General features: G+C 39.6%; 2 protein-coding genes and 1 long non-coding RNA gene across 6 annotated transcripts; 2 read left to right on the top strand and 1 right to left on the bottom strand.

Annotated features, from left to right (window-relative positions):
• Positions 1-558: 558 nt before the first annotated feature.
• LOC131227530 (NADPH-dependent aldehyde reductase-like protein, chloroplastic) lies at positions 559-1766 on the top strand. Its single transcript, XM_058223324.1, has 2 exons — positions 559-1466; positions 1535-1766. The coding sequence occupies exon 1, from the start codon at positions 635-637 to the stop codon at positions 1433-1435; it is 801 nt and encodes a 266-aa protein (XP_058079307.1). The 5' UTR covers positions 559-634; the 3' UTR covers positions 1436-1466; positions 1535-1766.
• A 2828-nt stretch (positions 1767-4594) lies between these two features.
• On the top strand, positions 4595-13281 carry LOC131227837 (mechanosensitive ion channel protein 2, chloroplastic-like). 4 transcript variants are annotated; one of them, XM_058223649.1, is made up of 4 exons: positions 4595-4865; positions 4973-5086; positions 6841-7186; positions 7730-7799. In XM_058223649.1, the coding sequence occupies exons 1-3, from the start codon at positions 4699-4701 to the stop codon at positions 6896-6898; spliced, it is 339 nt and encodes a 112-aa protein (XP_058079632.1). In that variant the 5' UTR covers positions 4595-4698; the 3' UTR covers positions 6899-7186; positions 7730-7799. The 4 variants fall into 4 exon arrangements, 2 of the variants coding, with proteins under 2 accessions (XP_058079632.1, XP_058079633.1); XM_058223650.1 differs by having other exon boundaries at positions 6841-7378; XR_009162533.1 differs by lacking the exons at positions 4595-4865; positions 4973-5086; positions 6841-7186; positions 7730-7799 and adding exons at positions 12051-12089; positions 12376-12464; positions 13215-13281.
• LOC131227838 (uncharacterized) lies at positions 12360-13205 on the bottom strand. Its single transcript, XR_009162534.1, has 2 exons — positions 13084-13205; positions 12360-12438 (listed from the first exon to the last, which is right to left on the bottom strand). It is a non-coding gene; the product is annotated as an uncharacterized LOC131227838 (long non-coding RNA).
• Positions 13282-13657: the final 376 nt, after the last annotated feature.

Here is a 13657-nt window from a genome sequence, read left to right as displayed (position 1 = left end):
TCTCCTTTGTTTTTCTTCTGCACAGGCCTACGGGACTCGTCATAAGTGCTCAGAGCACGGTGACGGTGAGCCATATTTCTACATCAACAGTATATATATATTTCCATGGGCTTATTACAATCATCGTATCAAACATAACATGCATACACTAATTAAGAATATTAAAATTGATTTAGTAATTAAATTCAAACCTTGTAAATATTACACATAATTACTTTTGGATCACGGGAGATTCCGAATTAAGAGTGCAAAATACAACCGAAAGATTCCAAATTCAGGGCATTTCTAATGTAGGATATTTCAAAATCGGACCCTTTAAAATCGGGCCCGGTCGGGTCAGATTGGGTACTGTGGGCGCAACACCCATTGACAGCAATGCTGCTGCCTATCAAACCTATATTGAATATTTAATGAGACGATGACGCTTTTCTGTCGTCACTGGTTACGCTCGGACGTTCCAACTACTATTAAGAAAATTACTAAATTAGACGCACGACTCCGTCCACCAATTGCAACCATGTGAGGAGATTTTCGTAATTAAACCCGATCCCCAAAACCCCATCCCACCTTAAAAGAAAAAACAAAAACCTAATGACATGATCCAACCTCCAATAAGACTCCAATAATCAAAGCCATGGCTGCTACCGAGCCTGTAAGCAACATCTGTCGACTCGACGGCCGGGTAGCAATCGTAACTGGGGCATCACGTGGTATTGGCCGCGCCATCGCCCTCCACCTTGCATCTCTTGGGGCGAACCTCGTCCTCAATTACTCCACTAGCTCCGCTGAGGCTGACCGTCTGGCGGCCGAGATCAATTCATCAGCCCCATCAGTAGCATCGAAACCCCGGGCAATCACGGTCCGAGCCAATGTGTCAAATGCGTCCCAAGTGAAGGCACTCTTTGACCAGTCCGAGGCAGCCTTCGGTCCTGAAATTCACATCCTGGTGAATTCTGCTGGGATACTGGACCCCAAGTACCCGAGATTGGCGAACACCTCAGAAGAGGACTGGGACAGGACCTTTGAGGTCAACACCAAGGGCAGCTTCCTTTGTTGCAAGGAGGCTGCTAGTCGCCTGAAACGTGGCGGCGGAGGAAGGATCATCTGCCTTTCTTCGTCGATGGTCGGTGGACTCATGCCCGGGTATTCGGCCTACGCAGCGTCCAAAGCGGCAGTGGAGACCATGATAAGGATCTTATCTAAGGAATTGAAAGGTACGCAGATCACGGCTAACTGTGTGGCACCTGGGCCGATAGCAACAGACATGTTCTTCTCAGGGAAGACCGAAGAGGCTGTACAGATGGTGATCAATATGAACCCCCTGAGCCGATTGGGGGAGACTAAAGATGTGGCTCCGCTTGTGGGGTTTTTGGCTAGTGATGCGGGCGAGTGGGTAAATGGCCAGGTTATTCGTGTCAACGGCGGCTATGTTTAAGATTCTGATTTTAGGGTCTGTTTATATGTCTGTAACTCTGGTTTAAACGTTATTGACTCACAAGTGCTACGTTTTTAAGGCAAATCTGGCGGGAAATAGAGCTACTTTTTACCTTTTTCCATATGCCTGTGAAGGGTACTTGGGATTTTATTTAATATGGTAATACATAGACTTGAAACCTCCTTTAACTTGTTTTCCTGTAAACGAGTGTCCCACGCAAGTGTCATGACAAGTGCACTTGAAGTTGTCTCTTAAAACAGGATGTCCTTAAAGACTATTTTTTAGGTAGTAACAATGGGTTTCTATCCTTTTTAACAAGTAAATTTATTTATTTTTTTACTTTTTTTTTGCATTGAGTTTTCTATTTATTATACGGAAGTTACTTGGAGTAGTGGTCATTTCAATTCTTATTGACTCACTCAAGTTTCTGAGTTGAGTCACCGAGTCTTTGAACTATGGTTTGGATGCACAATTGAACTGAACTGCAAGCTTTCATTTTGGCTAAGAGGAAATTTCAAATGTTCAGGATGTTTCCTTAGTACAGTGAGGAAGTCCCGCAAGTTGCAATGGAATGTTGTTGCAAATGAAATGTAGTTTTTTCTGCATCCCTATATGCCGTGGACTAGTCATTCAATTCAATTTAATGTTCAATTCAAGTAGTAGAACTAAAATGCTCATTGTTTCGTGATGGACACTGAGAAATACTCATTGTTTTGTGATGGACAGTGAGAAGTCCCATGGTGGCACAAGGAGCAAGAATCGCTTGGGTTGCACTTTTGCATCATTCGCAGGTTTGCAAGACGATTGCTTGTGAGGCATTTTGCCAAACAGTTGGTGAGGAAGATACTAAGGCATTTTGTCAAGCAGTTGGTCGGCTTGCTAGTCTGCTGCACCACCAAATTATTTAGTCGTAGCGGCTCTTCATTGTGCCTGATCAGGGGGAAGAGCTGAGAGGGCCAAAGACCATTGGGCTGTCAATGGGTACCTTAACCTGCACGTAACTGATGGACCCAAACCGATTTAAATGGGCTCACTCCTATCCGTTGTCAGTCTCACCTTATGGAACCAGTCAAAAATCAGGTCCAGTCAGGTTCTGGTCAGGTCCATGCAATGGACTTGGTTAAGGACGGGTTGAGGCAGGTTTAGTTGTGTCTCGTTTGGGTCTTGTTAGTTTTTAAGAGTATGTTTATACAGACAACACTTTTTCTAAGCTAGATACATGTAAGAGAGCCCATTTACATACTGTTGATGCAAAAATCTGATCGCCCCAGCCGAGCTCCGACCCTTGTTAGCCTCTACAAATGAACAACAAAGGAGACCTTGGCTAGAGCAGGGACCCTCCGATGGCAAAGTCAGACTAGGAATCTGGGTCAGAGTACAATAGCCAGGGCTTAGAGTGCAAGATGTTGCGTACCGGTTTTTGTTCCTACGCTCTCTATTTATACCTTTGGTGTGGAGTGAGTGCGTCCATTAATCTCAGCATGATCCGTGCCATAAAGTGAAAACTGCCACTACACCAAAATTGTGAAACTGGTACGGTTGGGATTTTGGTTCAGAAACGGCTTTAAGCCGTTCCGATTTGAAACGTTATTTCCCCTAAAATAGCTGTTGTTATACGCTGTTTATTTCCACTGTTTTGTTGTTGTGTCCCAGTTGAGTGTTGGATCTTCTTATTTGTTATTATTATATTTTACTGTTTTATTTTGAAACAGATGGATGGAATGGATTCGATTAGTAACCTCTGAGTGGACCCCACATGGCCCGAGAGTCACATTACTGTAAATCTACCGCAGACTACCAAATTACTTTCTTCATTTCCTCAAGCCAAAACGCCCTAAAATCCCTCATTTCCATCCACGCCATCTCCGTCTCCCGCATTTCGCATCCATGCCGTCTCAATCTCCCTCTCCCTCTCTCAATCTTCCTCTCTCTCTCTCTCTCTCTCTCTCTCTCTCTCTCTATATATATATATATATTGAGATTATAAGATGTCATCAAATTTTAATTCATGATATTTGGTGCAACCAAACGCATCCTTTGCCATTTTCTTTATCTTTGTTTGTTTGTTTGGTTTTTTTTTTTTTGGATTTTATCTCTATATTTGTACATGTGTCTAAGAAAATTTGATTTTCCTGTGGAGTTTGGAGCATAAGAAAAAAAAATCACACTGAGCAGATTCGTTGTCTATAGAATGTCTGGCTCCTTTTTAGTTGAATATGAACCGTTGTGGTATTTCCATTTTCCAATGGCTTGACTGATATGTTGAAATGTTGCTGACTCTTACATCTGGCTGATCTTCTGGTTAGAAAATCATCCATGCGATTCCTGTAGAATCAACGGTCTGGATCTCTTTCGCAATGGCCGGGTTGAGAGGTTGTACGGTGCATTTCGGGATCTCAGTTTTGTTTAAGTGGCGCCTATGGTTCAGTGATCCAAACCATTAATGTTATGTCTCTGGGCCAGGACATGTTTGGTTTGACCCCTGCCAGATGAATGGACCTGATATTCTTTTCCTAAACACCAATGTCCAATATTCTAAGAAAAATAGATAAAATAGACAATGTCATCCAAACAACATTTCCAGGTAAAATTTAATTTCAGGAACTAAGTTTTTAGAATTTGCTTTTTATCCTTCAAAAATTTTATTTTCCAAGAATGTCAACCAAGTAAACCCTAAGCAAATCATCACCTGCAACAAGAAAAATCTATGAGTTACATGGGCCACAAAACTGATTAAATGACTTCTGATTAACTGAAAATGAGCCAAAGGCCTCTATGCGCGCCTGCACGATGGAAATGGAGTCTTTGAAACATAGTTCTAAAACTCAATTCAACTTGAAACTCAGTCGAGTCAACTCGAATGGGTGAGATTTCAAGCCAAGTCTCTAGGAAACTGTCCTGGTCGTGACTCAACCCTAACTTTGGAAGACCTGGCTACATGTTAGACTCAACTAGATGACTCGAACTGAGTCCGCAGGAAGTCATAGTGTAATCTATTGTAAAACACACTTAACCAGTTCATCATGAATTGGTTTTTTGCTAGATTAGCTAACCTTTTTTATTTTTTTCCTTACACTGATTTTAATGAATTGAAATATTAAACACTAGTAATTGGAAACTCGCTTGAGTTCTCCTTGAAAACTGCTTTGTGGTTGTGTACAAAACTCGCTTGAGTTCTCCTTGAAAACTGCTTTGTGGGGTCTTGGGCAATAAATAATATCAACATAAAACCTCCATATTTTGCAGGTCATATAAGGATTTTCATGGAAGTTCAATCGTACTTAGGTTGGTCCCAGCAGTTGCAATCATGCCTTTTGCTGTGTGGGGTCTTGGGCAATGATAGTAATTGGAAAAAGAGTAGTACATATTATGTTTTGACCTCTTACCTGCAACCTTTGCTACTGTGGACTGGAGCAACACTCATTTGCAGGTATTATTGATTATTAACATTACCTTGTTGCTTTGTTATCATTCCCACTCTACAACATGGGGTTGGTCATGGCACCTGTTAACTACTGGTATGGGGCTTTCATGCAGGGTGCTAGATCCAGTAACTCTACCATCTGAGGCAAGCCAAGCTGTTAAGCAACGACTTATGAATTTTGTAAGATCGTTATCAACTGTGATGGCCTTTGCATATTGTCTATCAAGGTGAGTGTGTTTGCTGTCACTTTCCTTAAGAAACAGTTTGATGATGTTGTTGGTCCAGTGATAATCTAATTTTTTACTGAACAGTGACAATCTAGTTTTTTCTTGACATTGATTTCAAATCATATCTATCATTGTTGTTGGCTTGCAAAGTTCTTTTAGTCATATACTATTCTGATATATGAAGTGGTTGTTTATTTCCGTCAACCGTACACCTAGACCAGGCTGGAGCAGTCTGGTCCACTGGTCATGCTAGCGACAACATAAGAAACTAATGAACTGTAGAAAAACTTGTCGAAGTTTTTTCTAGCTGTCCATTTTTTACATGATATTTTACCCACCTGATCAGGGGACTGGTGTGAGCTTTCATCCATGTAATGGCATGTTGGTGGGCTGCCTTGTACATGCATTTGGGATTAGCTTAACTCTGAGCGCTAACATTCAACTTGTCCTACATTGATTTATACTTTTGGTTGATTTTGTGGTGTTTAAGTTGCTACATGTAGCCTTTTCCATCACACTGATTTCATGGGATCTGCTGATTGCTCCGGATCATGATCATTCTGCTGTCAATGTGATCATGGCTGGTTCTGAAATGTAGGGGTTGCTTTGGGTAGGTTGTATTGATTTCTGCAACTCTGCCTCATGAAATTTTGGAGATAACAAACAAGTTTATGACAGATCCTGTTAGAATACTTGTGAAGTGTGATGAGTTGACCTTGGAGGTAAAATAATTTGTTTCCTTTCTCCTTTTCCTTTTCTTTTTCTTTTTCTTTCTTTTCTTTCTTTTCTTTTTGGTTAAAAATGCTTGCTGAAATGTGTCTTTGGTGCTCTTGGTTTTGTTTTGGCTTGAGTTTTCCATCCCCTTCTTACTGGAAGTATCTCTCTCATACTGACCCCTTCTTGTTTTCTTGCACTGTTTTATGAAGAATAAGATATCACCCATGAAGAAAATGAACCTCTGATTGTTTGGCAGGACTAATGGGCCTCGTCATTTGTCCCAGAGTACCATTGCGTTGTTTCTTGCAATAACTGGCTCCAAAGTTCAAATGTTTGTCTTGGATGGTGCTGCCTAGCCTTTAGATGTTCTTACAAAAACAAAAGGTAGCTTCTGTTGTGCAATCTGTCTTTTTTGATCAACTGCAGTTACTTCACTTTTGATCTGACATGTATTTCTTGCAAGAAATGTTTGTCCATTGAGGGTCCTCTTGGGGCCTTCAGAACTTCCGTACGTGCGAAGAGGGTATCTCTTTCTTCTCATATTTCAGATTTGGATATATCATCATCTTAATTTACTTGAAATATGAGGTTGCTTGTACTTGCATATTAAGTTCAAAACTTTATCTTGATTTGTGCTTGGGCAGGTGGATTGGTTAACCGAAAAGATGTGTACCTACAACTTCACAATCTCTTCAATGCACGAGGACATGCCTCACAAGGAGCGAGATGTAATAATGGGAGAGTACAGATCAGGAACAACCCGTGTTCTGATCACAACAGATGTTTGGGCCTAAGGTCTTGATGTTCAGCTGGCAAGTATTGGTCTGTCAAGTTGTTGTTTGCCTAGATGGGAAAGATTGGTGAAATAGGATTGGTAAAGCTGACCCCAAATAGCTGGACAAGACAATGATGCTGACGCTTATGATTTTTATTGATAGGTTGCAACTTGTGACATGCTAGCTTTCGATTAATTAAGGTATCGGTTCATATGATACACTAGCAGAAGATCTGACCTTTCATCTGTTGGAAAATTGCAGGTCTGCAAAGGTGTGGAAAGAGCTGCAGACTGAGGTGGATAAATTACCTGAGGCCTGATCTTAAGAGAGGCACATCCTCGCAGCAAGAAGAGAACCTGATAATCGAACTTGATACAGTTCTAGGCAACAGGCAACACCTTCGTACGAGCAGCCAGCTGGGAGGAGCCTTTGCTTTGCAAAAAACACCATTCTTTGGATCCAGCATTGGATAACCCCACTTTGGAATGCCGCAGTTTAAATATATTGCTACAATTATTCTTATTCATAATTCTCTAGGGATCATACAGAATCAGCAAAAGCTCATCACAGGCAAGATTCTATATTCAGCAGGGTGACCTCTGACAAGGTTCGTATCTGGTCTTGTTATGGATTCATGTGTTTTTGATGTATTAGATGGTGACCAGGGATACCGTATGGGGTGAATTGATTTCCTAGGAGTGTAGTTACAAGTAGTTCTAAAACTGGCCGACTCAAATCAAAACTCAGCAGGTTATCAACCCTCCACTTTCCACCATGAAAAGCACTCTGTTCATTTCAGGTACTGCTCGAAAAAAATGAAATATTAATTCAGCATATAAGCTTGGCATGTTTTTAGCCTGTTGAGACTTCAGAATTGATTGACATCTTTGTTAACATACATTTCATTGTTTTGGTGGTGTAGCCCACATGAGTTTTGGATTGAGCTGATCTTTGTCATCTACGGTGACAATGAGGTGAACAACTAATGGATAGCACACGTATTGTGGCTCCACAAATCTCAAGTGTTGCACATTTCTTCCCACAACATGTGCAAATCTGGTAGATTTTGATGAGCAAATCTAGAAAGAAACATCGTGTGAGGGAACCCATTTTGCTGAAATTACAAGAGTTGCTTTCACTGTAATTGCAGGAACCTTCTCTTAGAGTGGATTTGAAGCTGCTGCTTTGAAGGATCCTGGCCTCAATGCCGGCGAGGAGGTGCGGAAGATGGTCAATCTTCTTGACAAGCTGGACACCTCCATGAAGGTAAACTGCATTTCTTTCTGAAACTCAGAAGCAGTGTCTGTAACAGAAATTTAATTTCCTTTACAGCTTCTATAATTTTTTTGCCCTTGCCCACTACCTTCAGATGCATTCATTTTGATCAGATTGGTAGAATGCCCAGCATTCCCGAAACTTGTACTTGTATAGTATGCTTTCAGTTTTTTTTTTTTTTCCCTTTCTGACCACTTTCTCGTACTTGTATAAGCCAGTTAAGACATTTCATGGTTTTCTGTCAATTAATTTGGCAGTCGGGGGTTGAATAAAAATTTTTCCTAGTTATTAGTGATTTGGTCAACTACCAGTAATTCAATTCCATCCTTTGACAGATCGCAGAGATCCTCAATTATAGACCAGTTGAATCTCAAATTTCATAAGATTTGAGCTTCCTTAAAATTCCAAATGTTCATAGGGAAGTAGTTTTAAAATGAAAAGATTTTGATGTATGGTTGGATGTTGTGGTTTCATCCATATTCTGCATGAACAATCTAGGAGGCAAGATTATGGTGTTCTAGGCATCTATTAAGGTTATTTATCAGATTGAATTTTGTACATGTGGCATGTGTGCCAGATCCGAGCTGATCACCTGATGGAGCACGCCTTAAGATTGGCTGGAGCCTGGAATTCATGCTGGTTGGATGGTCCTAACCCTTCATCTAGAGGACCTGAGGAAGGTACAAGAAACAGGTCGACCAAAGTTCTCTTGATTATACACGTTTTGTTCCAAAGAATCCTCCAGTTCATTCAAGATTCACCATGCAACATTCACGTAAATCAAATTAAACCATTCAAGTTGTGAACCATAGACCGAAAGTTATATGGAATTGATTATGTAAATAGCTAATTGGTAGATATTTACTGGATGGTTCAAATGAAAAAATTTAGATGGACCATAGACCACAAAATTTTTAGCATGTGAACATTTAGGTTGGCACCGTTATATCTTTTTTTTTTATATACTTTTTTTTCTTTCTTTCTTTTTGGATTTCAACGTTGTGGATCCTCTAATGGCGGATTTTGATAATATGTAACGTCTTGGAAAAATCCGTACAAGGACCCGAATATCACCTCAGGCAGAAATCACTAAGGATCGAATTCTGTAGAAATTAAGCGAAAATTAATTAAGTACTAAACTAAATAGATCGGAGAATTAGCTCGAACCACTTTTTATACAAACTGCAAGACCCAAAACCATTAGAATCGCTAACCCAACATTACCTAGAAACCTAGGATCAATCTCAAAACCCAGTTACTCTCGGGAGCACATTGAAACTCCGTATCAGGCCTGGACCGTGCGTCGAAAGTCCGGTGACTGCGAAACTATAAGGTTATGACCATCTTACTGGGCTTGACAACCATCGGAGGAATCGAGTCCAAATAGTATCCAAAAACGCATAACTTGAGCCTAGAGCTAAGTGTGTGAGAAACGCGAATATCTTTAGAAAATGAATTCAAACTTAAGTGAATTGGGTCATTCGCTTGCAGGCCAAATTTAAGGTTTCAGACCGTCAGATTCTGACCCAACTACACCCTTGGATCAAAGAAATTTCTCTGCACCCATTGGTATACTTGTGGTCCTGATCGAGTGACGATGACCGTTGAATTGAAACGGGTACTCCACGATCGATCCACTAATCCGATTGGACCGAAACCTTAACCTGGTATAGATCCATTGTCAGGAAACTTTCTTCAAACCGTATGCGAGCAATGGACCTCCAAATGAGCTTCGTTGGCCTAAAACAGACGCATTTTGGCTATAACCTAAGTATATCATGGTCCTGGGGCCATTGACATCACTTCTGGGCGTATATAATACCCTAAACCCACCCTTCTCATTCCATACGAATTTTCTTTAACCCTAGGAGAGAGGAGAGAAAAGAGGAGAAAAAAGTGGAGATCGAAGGGAAACCTTTGGGGTTTGCTGCAGTACTCCTGTTCTGCTACTCCACTCATCGAATCGCCTTTACATCTAGCTACTCAACTCATTTCGACTCTGTTTTTGGGTAATAAATCCTAATCCTAATCTGTTTTAAGAATCCAAATAGAGAAACCGGTGAAATAGCTAACCTATTTCAATGTTTAGGCAGTCATTGTGCCATAGATAAAGACGTGATGTACGAGCCGAGTTCGTAACGAGCATACCGACGAAAGGTGTGGACTATAAACATTTAGGTTATGGTTTTCAAGGCTTTCAATATCAGCAATAATTCATGTTTGACTTGATTGCTGCCATATGATCTTAGTTACGACGTTTTCGATATATCATATGTGTAAACTAGGTTGTATATTAAATGCATTCCATGTGTTTGTAGAAATGTTTGGATGAATTAGAAATTATGATTTATGTTTGCCATAACTATTAATCTAGAATTCATGTTTGTTGTACGTATGACAACTCCTTTGTGAAAGGATTGCCATAATATATGTTTTAACTAATTTATTACATGTATGTTGAAATGTGTAGTTTAAGTGTTAGATAAAATGTCTGAATGAGAAATGGCTTGTTGAAATATATTTAATGAGGTTGTTGAGATAGGATTCTCAATTACTTTATCTATAGTTATAGTTTCCTTCATGTAACCTATCTTGCTACTACATGATCTATGGATGAAATACCTATGTACGATAACATGTGCTATATGGTTGTTAAAGTGCCCGAATGAGAATTGTATTTGAATTGGTTGTTAAATGTTATTTTGACTATCATGTATGAATGCCTATTATATTTGAGTATGATTGGGACTAATACGTAGTCCAGGCAATCGGTAACCGTTTCCGATCGAGTGGCCGAAATAGTCTCGCCACAACGGATACGTTCGGTGAATCCGAGTTGTACGATGATTATCTACAGTAGTTAGGCCATGAGGAGTGTGTATGCGTTCCATATCGATTAATTTAGCGTGCGGTTGTACCAATCGAACTTGTCGAGTAACTCAATTGGCCTATTGTATGTTTAGCATGTATGGACGTCATTACTTGAATCTACAGTATCATTTACTAATGTAAAGCCTGTTTAACCTTGGTACTACGATCCGCCAAGACTCATGAGCCGGGCATGGTGGTATGGGATACCGTGGTCGAGCTGTCGGCCTATGCTGGGGTGACGAGCCTCCCCGTAGTGACCAGTGAGCAACATAAACTCGTGAGCCGAATACGGTGGTATGAGACACTATATTCGAGTTGTCGGCCTATAATCAGGTGACGAGTCTCTCGTAGTGACCTCGAGTATAAAATAGGCCTACGCTGATTATGACGAGCCTCTCGTAGCGACCTAGAGTGTAAACTCTCAAACTTGCCTATCCACTGTTTCCATCAAGGGTAATGCCCTACAACTTGCCTATCGTATGTGACTAACTAGGATTGACGACCCTAGATGATCCTTGTTTGGGTAAATGATATAAATTGAGGTACCTTAGCTTCCCGAATCTTCTATATGAATAAGCCTAATTAAGTACTTGGTTAATATGACCACACACGGCACTACATGTGCTTTGGCGAGGAAGTGCACAGTGGGAGTTACATGCGCGATCGTGAGATGATGTCGCTGAGGGAGTGCAGGCGAGGGCATGCATCATTATAACATATTATTCCTACATTAACAAGAGTATTTAGGACATGGTTGTTGTACTGCTTTATCATTACTGCTTGACTGAATTGATAACATGTTAACCTTTGCCTTATAGCTCCACCGAGTTGATCACTCACTCCTACTCTGGGACAGTGTTTTCAAACACCAACCAGACTCTATTGTAGATGCAGGTGGCGACGATGTCTATGTTGCTGATTGAGATTTCATAGATGAGGAGGAGGAATTCTCCCATGTTCAGCTATTAGGCGGGTCTATGTAGATCATGTACTGATCGACGAGATTACAAGGATCATATGATTTAGTCGGACTTTCACATTTTGTCATTTTGTATATTTTAGAACAAAACATGTATATATTCAGCCAGTAACACACTCATACTCTGGAGGTTGTGAAACATGCATATACTTTACATATATATCACAGTCTTCTGCTTGCTTAATATTCTCTCTTTGGAGTATGATATGCTGATTTAGTGTAATCCCATTCATGTTTAATGCACTAATACGGACAACATTTAATCATCATTATCTATGTTGCATAAGTGATGCGACGGATCTCGGGAGTTGAGCCTTTGCTTGACCTTCGAAATTCGCGGCGTTACATAACATGATCGCGAGTGGAAGACAAACCCCCCCTAATGGTATGAGATTTGAATTAGAAACAGATATGGAAATATAACTATTTCGGAGTGATCTTATTTGTATGATTTCTTATGGGTTTTTGAAAAGAAATGAAAATAGAATTGTTTTTTTTTTTTGAATTCTATTTCCCACGAGGTCAATTGCCAAAAAACATTTATTTTTTTCTTTTTATTTTCTTGTTTTCTCCTCTTCTTTGGTTCATTTGATTTGGATTTTATTGAAATGCATTTGGAAATAGAACTGTTTCTTGGTGATCTTAATTGGGTTTCTTTTTCTTTCTTACAGGGAATCAGTTATGCAAAGTCATTCTTTTCTGAATTGGGTTTGTGTAGATTCAAGTTTTTCAAGCTGGGCCACTCCATCCATAGCCCAGAGTGAGCGATTTTCTATTGTTTATATATTTTGAGTGTTATAATATCTGTTGATTCTGCCCTCTTCCTGCTTTCGGGCATGTTTGGATATGCTATGGAATTGGATTTCAATTTTAGTTTGATATTGAGAGAACCAAATTAGAGTCTCTTGTCAGCATTCATGTTGAGGATCTGCGTAGGTGACTTTGAAAATTTCGCTTGTCCGAATACATTAAATCTGTGGAGACAAGCGTTTGTTGGTGAATAATCCACGGTAATTTTTTTTTTTTTAAAAAAAAAAAACATATTGACATGCCATTCATAGCTTATTGCTTAGTCAATGGATTTCTTTTTCACTGCCCACAACTATGAACATTTTTGGGGTTGTTGAATGTATATTCCATTATTTATGGCTTTAAATGTACAGTTGAATGGATAACCATGGGCAACATAAGCAAGCACCATTTTCAAACTCCAATGATGGAACTTTACTTTTCCATCTGTTTCTTTCCTCTCTTTTTTTTTCTTCTTCAGGTCACACTGATGAATTTGCATAGCAAATTCCATATTGTTCTATAATCAACAATAACTTTTTGTTAATGTACGAGCTGTGTAGCTGTGCAGCATATTCGGATTACGGAACTCCAAAATAACAAATTAACTATCTCCTCAAGAAGCATTGATCTTAATTTATGGAAAGGCCCCTTGATCAGATTTTTGTTGAAGATATATGGTTGTGGTTGTTCATGAATTCTGATGCTTTTATTTCATCAGGAAATCTCAGATGATTTCCATGGTAGCAATGTTATGTTCATCCCTGGAGTAATGACTCCAACAGAAGGATGTCTTTTTAAGCTTTTGCAATGTAAATTGGGTTTTGAGCTGAGTCCACCCTTTTAATGCTTATACAGGTTTTGAATGCATATAATGCTGGTGCAAGAATAGTCAAGGTCAACTTCATCACTATAATGTAAAATACATGTTTGAGCTGATCTCTAACATTGTGAAGCTCTTCATCTGCTTTACTTTCATTGATTGTCTTTGTATTTTGAAGTCTTCCATTGCAGATTTTAGTTTTTCCTCTCAGGTTTACAAGTCAAATAAATAATGTTTTAGATTAAATCATGGTCATTTTTACTATCTTTTGATTCTTGAATGAATATGGCTTCAAATATATTTGTTTGTTTATTTATTTTTTTTACAGCAGAATCATTTCG

This window comes from Magnolia sinica, chromosome 15 (assembly GCF_029962835.1).
Source record: "Magnolia sinica isolate HGM2019 chromosome 15, MsV1, whole genome shotgun sequence".
Taxonomy (NCBI): Eukaryota; Viridiplantae; Streptophyta; class Magnoliopsida; order Magnoliales; family Magnoliaceae; genus Magnolia; species Magnolia sinica.
Note: the sequence above shows the minus strand (reverse complement) of the source record. Positions and strands in the feature narration are given on the sequence as shown.

Bases quoted from the DNA above. Each gene is read 5' to 3' on its own strand.
- LOC131227530 (XM_058223324.1), top strand. From the start codon at position 635: ATGGCTGCTACCGAGCCTGTAAGCAACATCTGTCGACTCGACGGCCGG.
- LOC131227837 (XM_058223649.1), top strand. From the start codon at position 4,699: ATGGAAGTTCAATCGTACTTAGGTTGGTCCCAGCAGTTGCAATCATGC. The intron at 4,866-4,972 runs GTATTATTGATT...GCTTTCATGCAG, and splicing joins GGAGCAACACTCATTTGCAG to GGTGCTAGATCCAGTAACTC. The intron at 5,087-6,840 runs GTGAGTGTGTTT...GGAAAATTGCAG, and splicing joins TTTGCATATTGTCTATCAAG to GTCTGCAAAGGTGTGGAAAG.